At 39.2% G+C, this 15,437-nt stretch overlaps 1 protein-coding gene across 3 annotated transcripts in view; it reads right to left on the reverse strand.

The window, feature by feature from the left end:
* LOC127643696 (testican-3-like) overlaps nucleotides 1-2,570 on the reverse strand; it is a 99,454-nt gene extending 96,884 nt beyond the window's left edge. For 2 of the 3 annotated variants that reach the window (XM_052126514.1, XM_052126513.1), the window contains exon 1: nucleotides 2,200-2,322. In XM_052126514.1, coding sequence (XP_051982474.1) covers nucleotides 2,200-2,322 — 123 coding nt within the window. Of the gene's footprint in view, nucleotides 1-2,199; nucleotides 2,323-2,409 lie in introns of those variants that run through there. The other variant, XM_052126515.1, reaches the window with a different exon arrangement.
* Between the last annotated feature and the right edge of the window lie 12,867 nt (nucleotides 2,571-15,437).

Here is a 15,437-nt window from a genome sequence, read left to right on the forward strand (position 1 = left end):
TTTGGACTGGCTTCGCACTCAAGCAAACAGACACATTTAACCATGCACTGGAGATAGTAGAGCAAGACCACATATCAGCCACAGAAGTGGATTTGCACATTCATGACCATAGAAAAGGAATCATTCATTCCCTTTGACATTAAAAAGCAGTTGGATGCCCCTGTTGAAACTGGTGACATGAGAGTGGATGATTTCTTTTGTTCAGTGAGAAACTTTTATTATAGCAGTGGGCCATACTGAGATACATTCAAAGCAGCCTCAAAAAATTCTACACCAGAATTCCCGCTCTTAGTTTGATTGGCGAAACCATGCTCTTTGATGAGTGGGCTCGCGTGAAAAACATGGTCACTCAGTGTCCATCACTGAGTGGAACATGAACAAGACAGCCATGATTGAGAGATGGACAGATGTTTTTCGTGAGCTGGAGAGCAAGACCATCAACTTCGAAGTCTTAGCCAAGGTCGTGGAGTTTGTTTTATGTCTGCCTGGGTCATCTGCATCTGTGGAGCGTGTGTTCTCATTAATGAACGCAGCATTGACACTGGATAAATATCTACTCAATGTAACAGTCATGAAGGCATTGCTAGGTAGGACGAGTCCTTTGATGGCTGCAGTATACAGAGTGTCCTCCTTTAAACAAGCCTCATTTAAACGAGTCGGCCTTTGTAGGACAAACGGAAATGGAATGTATCATGGTTGCTTTGACAGCATGCCACTCTTTAACAAGGCGAGCGCTTTGAGTGACAAGGGAACAAAGTCAGTTTAGAAGGGAATGTATGAGGTACATTTTAGGAGAGTTATGATGATGTAAAGAGAAAAGAAAATAGATTTTACAGCCATACTTTTAGTCTAATACTTTATTTTAATAATATATTATACATAATATACTTTGCACCCATCTACTGAGGTACTTCAACTTGGGAATTAACAATCCTTTCGTTTGAATATCACAATTATGGGCAAATTGGCATATATTTTTTTTAGACATTTCTGTTGAAGCAAAGAATTGTGGGTTGCGAGTGCCGACGAAGGATACACCTCATGCGTCCTCCAAATTTCCGTTAAAGGTCACATTTGAAGGCTGCCTTCCAAACACAGCCTTCCAAACGAGACAGCCATTGTAACAGTCACCTCTTTGCAACCAGAACTTGTCCAGAACGTTAAATATTTGTGACACCAGCGCTAAAAACAATCTAGATGCAGCGCAACAACTGAAACAGAATGCAGGTGTCTTGACTTGCATTTCTGACCCCTGAAGTTCTTTTAACTTGACACAGTGTCTTAAAATGTGCCAGTCCTCAGTGAAACACCGAAGAAACATCGAGTGCAGTAGTCAAGGACGTTCGTCCAATGTGTTTACATAGAAAAACAATGGATAACAGAGCAGACACACACAAAAACACTTTCGGTGTGAATAGCCTCTAACTCATCTGTTCGCACGTACCTGTGTGAGTGAACGTGTGTGGGAGAAACAAGTTCAGATGGCCTGTATATTATCATAAATTACAAACCCCAACCCAAAGTCCTACTGACCCGAACCCAGCGGCTTCAGGAACCGCTCTAAGTCTGAAGACAACAGCATATCTGCGCATGTACTCAGTACAACATGTCATCCCTCAAGTGCTTTTTGCAGAGCTTTCCTTCCCAGGGTGTTGGGCCCCCACGACGTCTGAGGCCTCACATAATCCTCACATAATCGTGGTGGTTAAAACCGCATTACATGTTTCCATTGATCATGGAATAAATATCTACACGTGTCGTTTATAAGATACCTACACACATTTCTGATCTTCATCACCCATGCCAAGTGCTCAGCCTGATTGACAATAATCCTACTATAGTTCAAACCACGTCTTAGTGTTGTCTGTGGATGTTTTAAATAGCCATACCGGTTAACACTTAACAGCGCATAAATAAATAACGCACATAAGTGATTTGTCACCATATTTCTTAAAATTCAGATTGAATACCAAAACAGATCACAATGCATAATTGAGGCTTTATACAGTGCAAATTAACTATTTTCACACAATCAAACAACACGAAACCAACAGAATTATTGGCTGTGTTTCAAAACCTAGTGAGCTGCCTAAATACTTCAAACGCGCATGTGATTTCCATATTGTCAAGGTAGGCAGCTCACTAGGTTTTGAAACAGTCAGACACTATTATGAAGCAGAGGGAGAGAAAGCCACTCACATCTCTGAATTTGTCCCATCTGCCGGTCAACCATTTGTCGTCCAGAAAATTGCCGTTATCGTTGCGGGCAGAAGCACCGGCGATCAGCAGCGCGCACACACCGATCAGCACAAGCATCTGCATTGAAAGAGAGAGAAATCACAAACTATACACAGTGGTACGTTTAAAAATGAATGTAGAAAAAGGTTACAATAATCCGCTATGCGTCACCTTCAAGAGGAGAATGTACGCGCTGTCATTGACTGAAGATCTCCGTGCTGAGACTCAAAAGATCTTCACTAACAGTCTCTCTCTCTCTCTCTCTCTCTCTCGCTCTCTCTCTCTCTCTCTCTCTCTCTCTCTCTCTCTCTCTCTCTCTCTCTCTCTCTCTCTCGCTCTCTCTCTCTCTCTTCGCTAAAAGCGTATGCCCGCGATGGCGGACGTAGGCGCGCGCGCTCTTCCCCGATGCTGCGCGCTTTGTCTCATATTTTGTTATCCCCTACGCACATAAAAACTAATCTCAAAATGCATTATTATAAAAGGCTATTTAAAGGCAGGTTCACGTTGTGACAACTTATGGCTCACTCAGTATGCAATATTAAATAATTAAACAAACAAATAATAATAATAATAAAAAAAACCTACATGTTATTGCGCGTAGTTTTTTTTTTACTGTATGTGTTAAGTTGTCACAATGGGAACCTGCCATTAAATTGCCTATTATATAAGCCATTAAAATGACATTTCCGCAAAAAATTATTAATTAAATTTAAACTATTTCTAAACTATATAAGCACAAAACGATTGATTTGGACAAAATATATTGTAATTAATCAATTGTATAAAATGACAACATTGAAAACTAATGTGACAGACTTGCCTGACATGAAAGGAAATATATTCATGTCCTGAGTTAAACAAAGTAAAATATTTAAGTTAAAATCTATCATTTTTATATTGGTGGTCCTTTGTTTTATTGTGTTAATTTATTTACCCAAGAAGTAAGACAAAAAGTTGATGATCCTGGAATAATAATTCTCAAAATGAACTACTGCAGTGTTTGAAACCATACCTAACCACTGCTAGAGAAAACAAGTAGGCCTATTTGTGCAATCAGATTTTATTAAATAATAAAATAACTAAATAAGTAAATTATATTTGTATTTTAACCCCCAGTGAGCAAGCTAAAGGGGGCAGTGGCAAAGAACACTAAGGCAAAGAACACTGTCCATCCTTTGACCAGGGTAATGCAGGCAGAGGTCAGTGAGGTGAACTGCAATTTGACTGTAAACTTGTGGCAGATTCATTTCAGGTGAAGTCCATCTTAAATCCAAGTTTCAGGCAGTGTCTAGTGAAGTATCCTATGTGATATCTGGCTGGCACTGGCTGCAATTAGTTGTCCTCTCACAGCAACACTGGAGCTGGATCTGGCAGGCCCTGGTATCAAAGGATACTTATCCTGAGTTCAGACAGTGAAATAAATAGAATAATATTAGCGTAGGCGCTATTCACTTTAAAACAGGATTATAGAATATGAGAAGTGTTTGAGGTTCCAGCAGAACTAACTATTGAAGCATAACTATGAGTTAATGGATAAATTAGGGGTATGCCTGAGACTTAAGAAACCCAGATATGTCAGGTATATTGATATATACATGAATATGAATGTGTAGCTATGGAAGACAAAACATGCTAAAATAATAAATAAATACATGTAATAATAAGAAAATAAATAAAGGAATAAATGTCTTGATAAAACAAATATAATTAGTTTTTAATGAAAGTTATTCCAGAATTTATTTTTGTATGAATTTTTTCCTTTATTTATTATTTTCTATTTTTATTTATTATTTTCTCTTTTTATTTTTATTCTTTAAAACTTTTTTATTCTTTCATTTGTTTTGTTTTTTATTATTATTTATTTATGCATTCATTTATTTTTATATTTATTTATTCCAACATGTATTTATTTCTATATTTAAAAATTCCCACATTTATTTATTTTTTGTATTTATTCTTATATTTCTGTCTCTTGTATGATAATTATGTGGGCGGGTCTTGCTTACAATTGGTTTATTGTAGATTGAAGCGTGTGCTCGATTACTCTTGACTTGTTTTGATGTGATATTAAGTCATCGCCATATTGTGTAAACTATAGCTATTTGTGGGGCTAAAAACATAAGAGCTTAAGTCAATCCAATATTTATTGGTTATACTACAATCACAAAATAAATGGGGAGCTGTTACTTCAACAAATCCACAAAATGAGCAAGTTTCATAAATTATATGATTTAACCTTCTGCTTTTTATTTATTTAGTTTTTTTTTTTGTGTATATAACTTCATATTTTGATGTCCGCAAATCCATAATATTGTTTTCTGTTGTTATGATTGTTTATTGTAAAAGATACAACCATGCTTCATTTCCCTGATTGTTTATGTATGTATGTATGTATGTAGTATATATAAGTTCTGCAATAAAATTTTTTTTAAAAACTATAGCTCACACTTCACGTATATCTAGAGAGTTGCGCAACTTGCGATTGAAGTCGGTAACCGCGCATCAAATGACTGTTTCATTTAGAGTAGAGGTGCTTATTGATGTTTTAGGAGAGCTGTATGCCGGTATGAATGTCGAAGCACATACTGGATTGTTAAACTCTCTGCAAAACCTTGCCCTGCATATTCAAAATCTGTCCGAGTCAGAGGGTGCTAAGGTGGGATGTCCATTTGCTTCCGATAAGTACTATTTAGCTCTCAACCAATGATGCACTGGAGCTACGCAAGGACCGCCTCCCTCATTTCCATGTTGCACACAGAAAAGTAAAAATAAATACATGTATAAATAAATAAATATATATGGGAATATATAAATATGGAAATAAATATATGTGGGAATAAATAAATGTAAATAATTAATTAACAAATCAATAAAAAACATTTGCAAAATAAATGAATAAATAATTAAAAGTTAAAAAGAATAAAAATAAAGTTAAAATAAATATAGAAAATAATAAAGGAATAAAGTCATATAATAATAAATTCAGGAATAAATGTAATTAAAAACGAATTATATTTGTTTTCTCAAGACATTTATTCCTTTATTTTATTTTTTATTATTACATTTATTTATTTATTATTTATGCAGGTTTGGGCCTCCATATGTTGCGTATTTAGTGGTTTCAATGTAATTTTGCTAACTGGTTAGTTTAGCGATGTTGTGTTATGCTATTAGCTGTACTGTGTTTACAATATGGCATCGGCAGGTAGTGTATGCATGATAAATTTCCTCGGAAGGGTCTCTTTAGAACTTCAGATGAACTTTCGTCATCATAGCAACCAACACCAGTGATTGGTGATCTGGGTCAACACTAATGAAACAGATTCATCTATATATTTGAACATCAGCATGTTCCACACTGCACAAACAAACAGTATACAGTTAAAGTGCCCAGATTCTCACACCAATATATGTAGCAAATTTGGTATGATAAATGTTCACTGCATGTAAGTGAAACAGTATGTGTGAGCTAGGAATTAAATGAAATGGTCCTACTTCTACATCACTATGTAAGGAAAATTATAATGGAATCAGTCACGTTTGACAACCGTTATAATTTTGATAAATGAGAAATAACTAGATAATTTGTCTGAATAAAATTCTCTGCCATTAAAATCCTAATACAACTTCTCGTTGTATCATCTTACAATTTCTACAGTAGGGAACTAGCTTTAATAAGAGAATTATGATTAATTCTCTTATTGGAGTAATATTATTCTCATGGCTTATTGACAATAATGTTACACAAATAGGTATAGCTTTGAAGCTAAATCTTTTAGAAATGGGAATGAGATTATTTATCAAAATATACCACAGTCAAAATATCTTTAAAAGGGAAACATGAATAATTAATCATAACTCGTTATAATTATGAACATTTGATTTGGTTATTAGAATCAACTTGAGGTATGAATTAACATTACAATCAATTTATCTATTCGTCCAGCGAAAACTCAGCATTGATTGTCTATCAATTCTCAGAAAGGACATTTTTTTGTAGCTGAGATCAAATCGTTAAATTGATGTTGATTTACAAGCAGACCAGAATCAACTCCCAAGAATGTACACAAAAGTTTATTTAACTAAAATACAAACACATAACTAATCTAAACAAAAACATACACACAAAACACTCATGCATGGGAAAGGGAATAATGAAAATAAAATTAAACCGGAACAGAATTGGGGAAATGCAGTTATGAAAAGAATAATTTGACCATCTGAGAGACCCATTAGTTTCTTAAGACCACCTTTGTTACAAAATGGTTTTCAGCTTACACTAAAACTACGTTCAGTTAGTTACTGGTATGATACTTGCAATTGCCTTGTCTGTTGAGAGAGCGCCCATATGCGGTGAAAGGCTTGATGGTTCCTTGGGTTGATGGTGTGGAAGTTGCAACCAATTTCTTCTGCGTTGAATGAAGAAATTATGATGAACTATGGTGTTCATTGACTCCATGGTCGAGGTAGTTGCACATGGCTTGAGGTGTTGAGGCCTGCCTGCCTGCCACCTCGTGGTCAGCAGGACCAGCAGCAGAGGCAAGAGAGAGTCAGGGGAAAAGAGGGAGAGTAAGAGGCGGGACATGTCTTTTAACTTCTGCTGGAGGTCTGGCTTGACCAATGAGAAAGGTGCAATTTCCAAGTGGGAAATGTTCCTTTGTTTGGATGCTGACTCATTTGCATGATTGGGGTTAGTTTAAGCCCCTTAATGCTCTGATTAATATAGCAAGCATACAATACATGCTGTCAGAATTATATATACCATTGTGCAGGGTGTCACACAAGGATTAATTTGGTAGGAAACATGATACTAAATAATTTTACATTAGCTGGTAGACCTGTCATAAGTCATGCATAAAACAGTATACAGTACAAAATGATCCTATACACAATGTCCTGTGGATATACATGTTCATTTATAGTTTCTTTACAAATGAATGAAGAAAGGTATATGTTCTGGGCTTTATGTCCATTTCCTATGGGGGAAAGGAGTGAATCAATCTTTCTGCATTCTTTGCTCTAGCATGCAGTTAACCTCCCCTGCTTGGAATGTCACTGGGGTCCACTCTTTGCTGGTCCAGTGGCAGCAAAGACAGTGTAAACGCTTGAGCAGACATAACTGAGTCAGCTTGGGCCTACTTGGACCTTTGCTTTTTACAGTCTTGAGACATCTGTTGGCTTATTTATTAAATAATGAATAAATTGTGTGTCTGATTGGTCCAGATGCAACAAATGTATTGATAAATATATAATACATATGATCTAATACGTATACAGTATATTAATAGATGTTCCCAGTATATTTCAAGTTTTAGTCTTAGAATTAGCCATAGGTCAAGTGAGCTAACTTCATAGCTATAGTGTGATCAGTCTCAGTACTTAAATGTACATTTCTGTGTGCCTGAGCATATTATTTTTTTAAACACTGTTGCCAGAACTTGAGGTGAGGTTATTTGGCTAGTGAAAAATGAATTAGTAATGTGGACAGAGAAAGAACTGCAGCAGGCAAGAAATTAGATGAGTCTGGGGAACATCAAACTAAGAGTAATAAAATATTTAAAGAAGAAAAGTGGTCTAGTGAGAGCTACTATAGTGGGTCGCCTGAAAAGTAGATGGAGAATGAGGTTGGAATGAGCCTCTACATTTACGGACCTCTTTGTAAAACCTGTAAGATGTTTATAATTATTAAAAAAAAAAACATTAATAAAAGAGATCATACAAATTGCTTTTGTTTTTTTATAGGCTACTGCTACTGTCACGTTTTGACATGGCAGATAGTTACATTCAACAATAAAAATTAAGAACTAAAATAACAAATGATCCTGTTCAAAAGTTTACTCACCCTTGGTTCTTAATATTGTTTGTTGACTCCTTAAGCATCACTGACTGTTTATAGCATTTGCATCACAGGGTTTGTCGTGGACAGTGAAGTTGTCCACTGTATTTGGTTTCCTTGCATGTTCTACTCTTTTAAGTTCTCCCATACAGGGGCTCAGTGATTTTGAGATCCACTAGAGACAATTTAGGGACTCATACACAGCTAGCACAAAATGGTGCAAGAGGTCATTGCATGTAAATGTTGAAATAGGATAATACAAAAAAAAGTTATTTCATTTATTTTGTTTAAAATATCTGTTATGCAGCTTTTTAAGAGCATCACTTAATAATAATAATAAATACATTTTCATGGAGTCTTTTTTTAAATGCTAAACTTTAAGATTCTACTTAAACTTGTGAGCACAACTGAATACACACTCAGGCAAAAGATGTTTTCTGGTCATGGTGTCCTCTGTTTTATTTATAGCTTGATTAAAAATGCAGTACTGGGCCAGAAAAATAGCATGTGAAAGAGTGATTTCCTGCTGCCCACACACACTTTCGCATGAAACACCTCTACTTTCACTCTCTTACCACCTTTATGGTGTGTATCCTGGCAGGTGGGAAAAGGGGGACAAATATTCTCAGTTTCTTTGAGAAAATCTTTCAGGGGGAAGTGAGTGACTGATTTCATACCCAGTACTTTGCATTATTTTACATCTTTCACCTGCCTCTGAAATAGTGCACTTTTTTTCTCTGAGTTTCCAAACCTTGTGTAAATGTATGCATACTTGTGTTTCCATTTAACAGAGATGTGAGAATGTGGACAGATGGCTCAGCAGACGACTGAAAGAGGAAGTCTGCAAACACACACTTACACAAACAGTCACACACAATTTCTATTTGTAGTAATTGCAGTAGCTTGCAATTTGTAGAATCTATATCTATATAGTTGTTTATTAGCATACTGTATCTACTAAGATAATACATGGAAAATCATAAAAGACATTCTATAAAGACAATAATACATGCAGTTTTGACTTGACTAGTTTTATGTACCAGGGGTGAAGCTACCGTGGGTTTCAAAAGTCCACATTGAAAATCTGGGAATCAAAAGCTAATTTAAATCTAAACCAAAAAATAAAAACTTTTCCTTAGAAATCATGATATTTGCATGACAGCCATTGTTGAGTTTCGGTTTAGTGAGTGTGGGTATACATATATTTTTATATACGTATATATACTCACCGGCCACTTTATTATGTACACCTGTACGTCTACTTATTAATGCGATTATCTAATCAGCCAATCTTGTGGCAGTAGTGTAATGTATAAAATCATGCAGATATGGGTCAGGAGCTTCAGTTCATGTTCACATCAACCATCAGAATGGGGGAAAATGTGATTTAGACCTTGGCATAATTGTCGGTGCCAGACAGGCTGGTTTGAGTGTTTCTGTAACTCTGTAACTTCTGTAATCTCCAGGATTTTCATGCACAACGGTCCCTAGAGTGTATTAAGTATAGAAAAAATGCCTTGTTGATGAAAGAGGTCAACGGAGAATGGCCAGACTGGTTCAAGCTAACAGAAAGGCTATGGTAAATCAGATTACCCCTCTATACAACTGTAGTGAGCAGAATATCATTTCAAAATGTCAAACTTTGAGGTTGATGGGCTACAACAGTAGAAGACCACGTTGGGTTCCACTTCTCTGAGCCAAGAACAGAAAACTGAGGCTGCAGTGGGCCTACCATTTGTGTACCTCAGCAGAAATCCAGATTTGTCAGAACAGGCAATGTTTTTCCAGTCGTCTAGAAACAGTGTGCCCACTGCAGCTTCAGTTTCCTGTTCTAAGCTGTAGCCCATCCGCCTAAATGTTTGAAATGTTTTATGTTCAGAAATGCTTTTCTGCATATATTTTCTGGGTTACTGTTGTAACCCTGGTTCCCTGAAAGGAATGAACGAGATGTAATGTTATGATTTACATTAGAGGTATCTCCTTGAGAGCTCCTGATCTCTCTGATCTGTACATAATTACAGTAAATCATTGGTAGGTGATGCTGTGCATCCTGCACATAACCCCACCTTTAGGCATGGGTATATGGTGAGGAGAAGGATCACCCACACTTTTGTGGATCACCCACAGAATTGTGACTGAAAGGCAACATGGTCTCAACCTTTACAGTGTATGTCAGCACTGTAGCCAGCTATGTACTGTCTCGTTCCCTCCTTTTATATATGATAACCCGGTTATCTATGGCCAAACGTATGAAATGGCATAACTATCCCACAAAGGGGTAGTAATATTGCTAATGACACTATAAGACCAGGTCTCAATGTATAACATATGCAGATTGTTAGACACCCTACACAGAAATATCTGGGAGGAAACTGACAAGACTTCCAGATTATAAAATCTAACAAAAGTGTTTGCTAGAGGCCCACCTGGCAGCCAAGCATATGTCCAAAACAGACAAGTCATTTACCCATGCCCAAGAGGAAGCCATGCCTCTGGTAGAGTGCACTCTTACCCCAATGGGGCACTGCTAGTCCTGAGATTGGTAAGCAAGGGCTATAGCATTGACCACCCAATGCTTTCTGAGTCGTTGCTTAGAAACGGCTGAGCCTTTGGAACACACTACAAAACAGATAACTAGCTGGTCAGTCAATCTGAACGGACCTGTATGCTCGATATACACTCACCTAAAGGATTATTAGGAACACCTGTTCAATTTCTCATTAATGGAATTATCTAATCAACCAATCACATGACAGTTGCTTCAATGCATTTAGGGGTGTGGTCCTGGTTAAGACAATCTCCTGAACTCCAAACTGAATGTCAGAATGGGAAAGAAAGGTGATTTAAGCAATTTTGAGCGTGGCATGGTTGTTGGTGCCAGACGGGCCGGTCTGAGTATTTCACAATCTGCTCAGTTACTGGGATTTTCACGCACAGCCATTTATAGGGTTTACAAAGAATGGTGTGAAAAGAGAAAAACATCCAGTATGTGGCAGTCCTGTGGGCAAAAATGCCTTGTTGATGCTAGAGGTCAGAGGAGAATGGGCGGCCGACTGATTCAAGCTGATAGAAGAGCAACTTTGCCTGAAATAACCACTCGTTACAACCGAGGTATGCAGCAAAGCATTTGTGAAGCCACAACATGCATAACCTTGAGGCGGATGGGCTACAACAGCAGAACACCCCACCGGGTACCACTCATCACCACTACAAATAGGAAAAAGAGGCTACAATTTGCAAGAGCTCACCAAAATTGGACAGTTGAAGACTGGAAAAATGTTGCCTGGTCTGATGAGTCTCGATTTCTGTTGAGACATTCAGATGGTAGAGTCAGAATTTGGCGTAAACAGAATGAGAACATGGATCCATCATGCCTTGTTACCACTGTGCAGGCTGGTGGTGGTGGTGTAATGGTGTGGGGGATGTTTTCTTGGCACACTTTAGGCCCCTTAGTGCCAATTGGGCATCGTTTAAATGCCACGGCCTACCTGAGCATTGTTTCTGACCATGTCCATCCCTTTATGGCCACCATGTACCCATCCTCTGATGGCTACTTCCAGCAGGATAATGCACCATGTCACAAAGCTCAAATCATTTCAAATTGGTTTCTTGAACATGACAATGAGTTCACTGTACTAAAATGGCCCCCACAGTCACCAGATCTCAACCCAATAGAGCATCTTTGGGATGTGGTGGAACGGGAGCTTCGTGACCTGGATGTGCATCCCACAAATCTCCATCAACTGCAAGATGCTATCCTATCAATATGGGCCAACATTTCTAAAGAATGCTTTCAGCACCTTGTTGAATCAATGCCACGTAGAATTAAGGCAGTTCTGAAGGCGAAAGGGGGTCAAACACAGTATTAGTATGGTGTTCCTAATAATCCTTTAGGTGAGTGTAGATGCGCAATGCTTGCACTGGACACAGCAGTTTTGCAGGCTGGTCTTCTTCGGGGGGTTAGAAAAGGCCTGTGATGTCATCATTTTAGCCCTGAATGGGGTCGATAACACTTTTGGCACATTACCCTTCTTAGGCTTCAGAATGGCTTTAGAGAAGCCTTGACCGAAATCCAAACAAGACTTGTCTATAGACAAAGCTTGAAAATCTCCTACGCATTTCACAGAAGCCAGGGCAATGAACAAAGCAGTCTTCAAAGAAAGGTTGCATTGGCTTGCGGAGTCCAAATGCTCTTCAGCACCATGGAGAGGTCACATGTGGGACCGAGACAGTCTTAAATGCCTTGCACTGTGCAAAAATCTAATTACAAATGTATGCTTACTTATCGAGACACCTTCAATATGGGCATGGTTTGCTGCTACAGCTGCAACATATACACAGAGCGTAGATAGGGGTCAAACCCGCGTCTAAACCTTCCTGTAAGAAGTTTAGCACTGCTTTCACTGGACAGCTTACTGGGTCTACGTCCCGAGATGAGCACCAATCAGTAAAGATTTGCCACTTTAGTTCATACAGCCATCTTGTAGGGGGGGCTCCTGACAGAGATATGGTGTCAATCACAGCGTGAGAAAACCCATCTAGCTTAGATGAGTACTGTTCAATGGCCACACATGAAGACTTCACAGCTCTGGCTGAGGATGCCAAATTGAGCCCTGTGCTTGTGACAGTAGATCCCTCTTCAGAGGGATTTTCCAGGGGAAGGTGTCCAGCAGCTCCAACAGCTATGGGAACCAAATCTGTTTGGCCTGTACGGTGTCACCAAGAGAACCCTCACCTGTTCTGTTCTCAGGCTGACGTGAGGAACATGAGGTCCGAGAACCAAGTCTGGGTGGGCCAGTAAACTTTTGGGTACCGCAGCTACTTGAGCGTGCAGCAAAATTTAATGAAAAGAGTACAAAAGATTCTCCTACTGGCCCTACACTGGGATATGCAGTGGCCTGTTCACCAGCTCAGGAACAGCGGGTCTCCTGGTCCCTGGGTCGCCCATCTCCGGGGCGCTTCTAAGCTTTCTTCTTGGTGACCGGCCGTGAGACGGGTGGCGTCTGCTTCCTGCGGGGGGCTTGATGCTGGGGCTGGGCCAACAGGCGGGAAGCAGCAGAACCGTTGCTGCCGCCGCAGAGTTGGCGATGAGCAGACGGGGTGCTGGGTCTTGAGCTACGCCGCTTTCTGGGCAGGATGTGTTGGATTGTCTCCGTCTGCTGCTTCACTGCCTAGAACTGCTGGGCAAAGTCCTCGACAGTGTCGCCGACTAGGCCAGCCTGGGATATGGGGCCGTTAAGGATCCGTGCCTTGTCGGCCTCTCTCATCGACCAGGTATAACAGCTATATATATATATATATATATATATATATATATATATATATATATATATATATATATATACACACACATTAAATATATATAGAGAGAGTTTATGACTTTGGAGCAGAGGAAAAAGGTGATCTGGTTCGACAAGTTCCGTTTTCTTTTACATCACGTGGATGGCCATGTAAATGTGCACCTTTTACCTGGGGAAGTGATGGCACCAGGATGCACTATGGGAAGACGACAGGATCTGGACAATGTTCTCCTGGGAAATCATGTGTCTGGCCATTCATGTGGATGTCAGTTTGACATGTGCCAACTACCTAAACATTGTTGCAGACCAGGTACACCCCTTCATGGCAATGGTATTCCCCGATGGCAGTGGCCTCTGTCAGCAGGATAATGTGCCCTGCCACACTGCACACATTGTTCGAGAATGGTTTGAGGAACATGATGAAGAGTTCAAGGGGTTGCCCTCGTCTCCAAATTCCCCAGATCTCAATCTGATTGAACAGGGATCTAGATCAACTGTCTTCATATTTCTGGACCTATCTGTAGTTAATCATCAGATGCTCCTGTCTACCCTCCCCATTCTGGGCATCAAAGGAACTGTGCTTGACTGGTTCAAATCCTATCTCTCTAATAGGTTGTTCAAGGTAGCCGGGAGAGGTGTGGTGTCCAAGTTACATCCACAACTTACTGGGGTGCCTTAGGGCTCAGTGCTTGGCCCACTTCTCTTCTCTATATATACAACATCACTCGGTGCTTGGCCGTCATCTCTTCTCTAAATACACTTTACTGGGACCCATCAATCAATCACACAGGTTTTCTTACCACTGCTATGCCTATGACATGCAGCTCTGTCTTTTCAGCCTGACGACCCAAGGGTGATGGAAGACCTTTCCTATCTGATCATGCCACACAACTCCTTGTTCAGTCTCTTGTCATATCTAGACTAAAATACTGTAATGCTCTTTTAGCCAGCATTCCAGCATGCGCAACTAGGCGTCTGTAATTGATACAGAATGCAGCAGCATGGCTGGTTTTCAATGAATGGAAGAGAGCTCATGCTACACCCCTCTTTGTCTCTCTACACTGGTTGCCAGTTAATGCATGAATCAAGTTCAAGGCTCTGATTATAGCATATAGAACAGTCACTGGGTCTGTGCCAGCTTACCTAAAATCATTCATGCAAAGCTATGTTCCCACCAGAAGGCTGCCTTCTGCAAATGAGTGGCAACTTGTGGTACCAATGAGGCAGCAAATCACTTTCCCCAACTGTTGGCTACACTGTGCTTCTGCGGTGGAACAACCTTCCCAACTCAATCTGTGAAGCAGAATCCCTCCCTGTCTTCAAAAAACGGCTAAAGACACAACTTTTTTCATGAGTACTTGATCATGCAATAAAATAAAAAAAAAATCCACTTTAATTTCTGTCTTAGCTAATACTTTTCTAATGCACTTTGTAATGCAGCACTTTTCATACAACTACCTCCATAAGATTAATTGCTTCCTCAATTTTAAGTTGTTTTTGATAAATGTGTCTGCTAAATGAATACATGTAAATGTAACTCAAGCATAATTAGACAAATGCAACCCCATGTAGCAGATCTAGACAGGTGGATCTGGAAGGTGGAGGGTTTCAGAGAAATCTTGCAGCACTCTGCAGTGAATCTGGCTCACCTGTAAACTGAGCAAATTTAAATGTTAGGCAAAGAAAGAGTACACAAGTTGATTGGCTACCCAATTACACTTCAATTGACATATCAGCTTACACCATGACATATCACATGTGAGCGAGCTGATTGGCTAACAGATAACAAGTTAAAAAACCTATCAGCTTGTGCAAGCAGAGTTTCATGCTTGAACTTTTAGCATGTTAATGTGGGTGAAACCAATTAATAGGACATGGGTTTTGGCAGACTAGATCTGCTACGCTCCTGCTGGAGAGTAAGTGCGGAGGCTTTCTCCTGCTAGAACATACACAGACATACTGAGTTTGGATGTAGACATAATAATAATAATAATAATAATAATACAACTTTATTTTATATAGCACTTTTAAGAGTTGCATCTCAAAGCGCTTTACAAGAGAAA

This window comes from Xyrauchen texanus, chromosome 5 (assembly GCF_025860055.1).
Source record: "Xyrauchen texanus isolate HMW12.3.18 chromosome 5, RBS_HiC_50CHRs, whole genome shotgun sequence".
NCBI classification, from domain to species: domain Eukaryota; kingdom Metazoa; phylum Chordata; class Actinopteri; order Cypriniformes; family Catostomidae; genus Xyrauchen; species Xyrauchen texanus.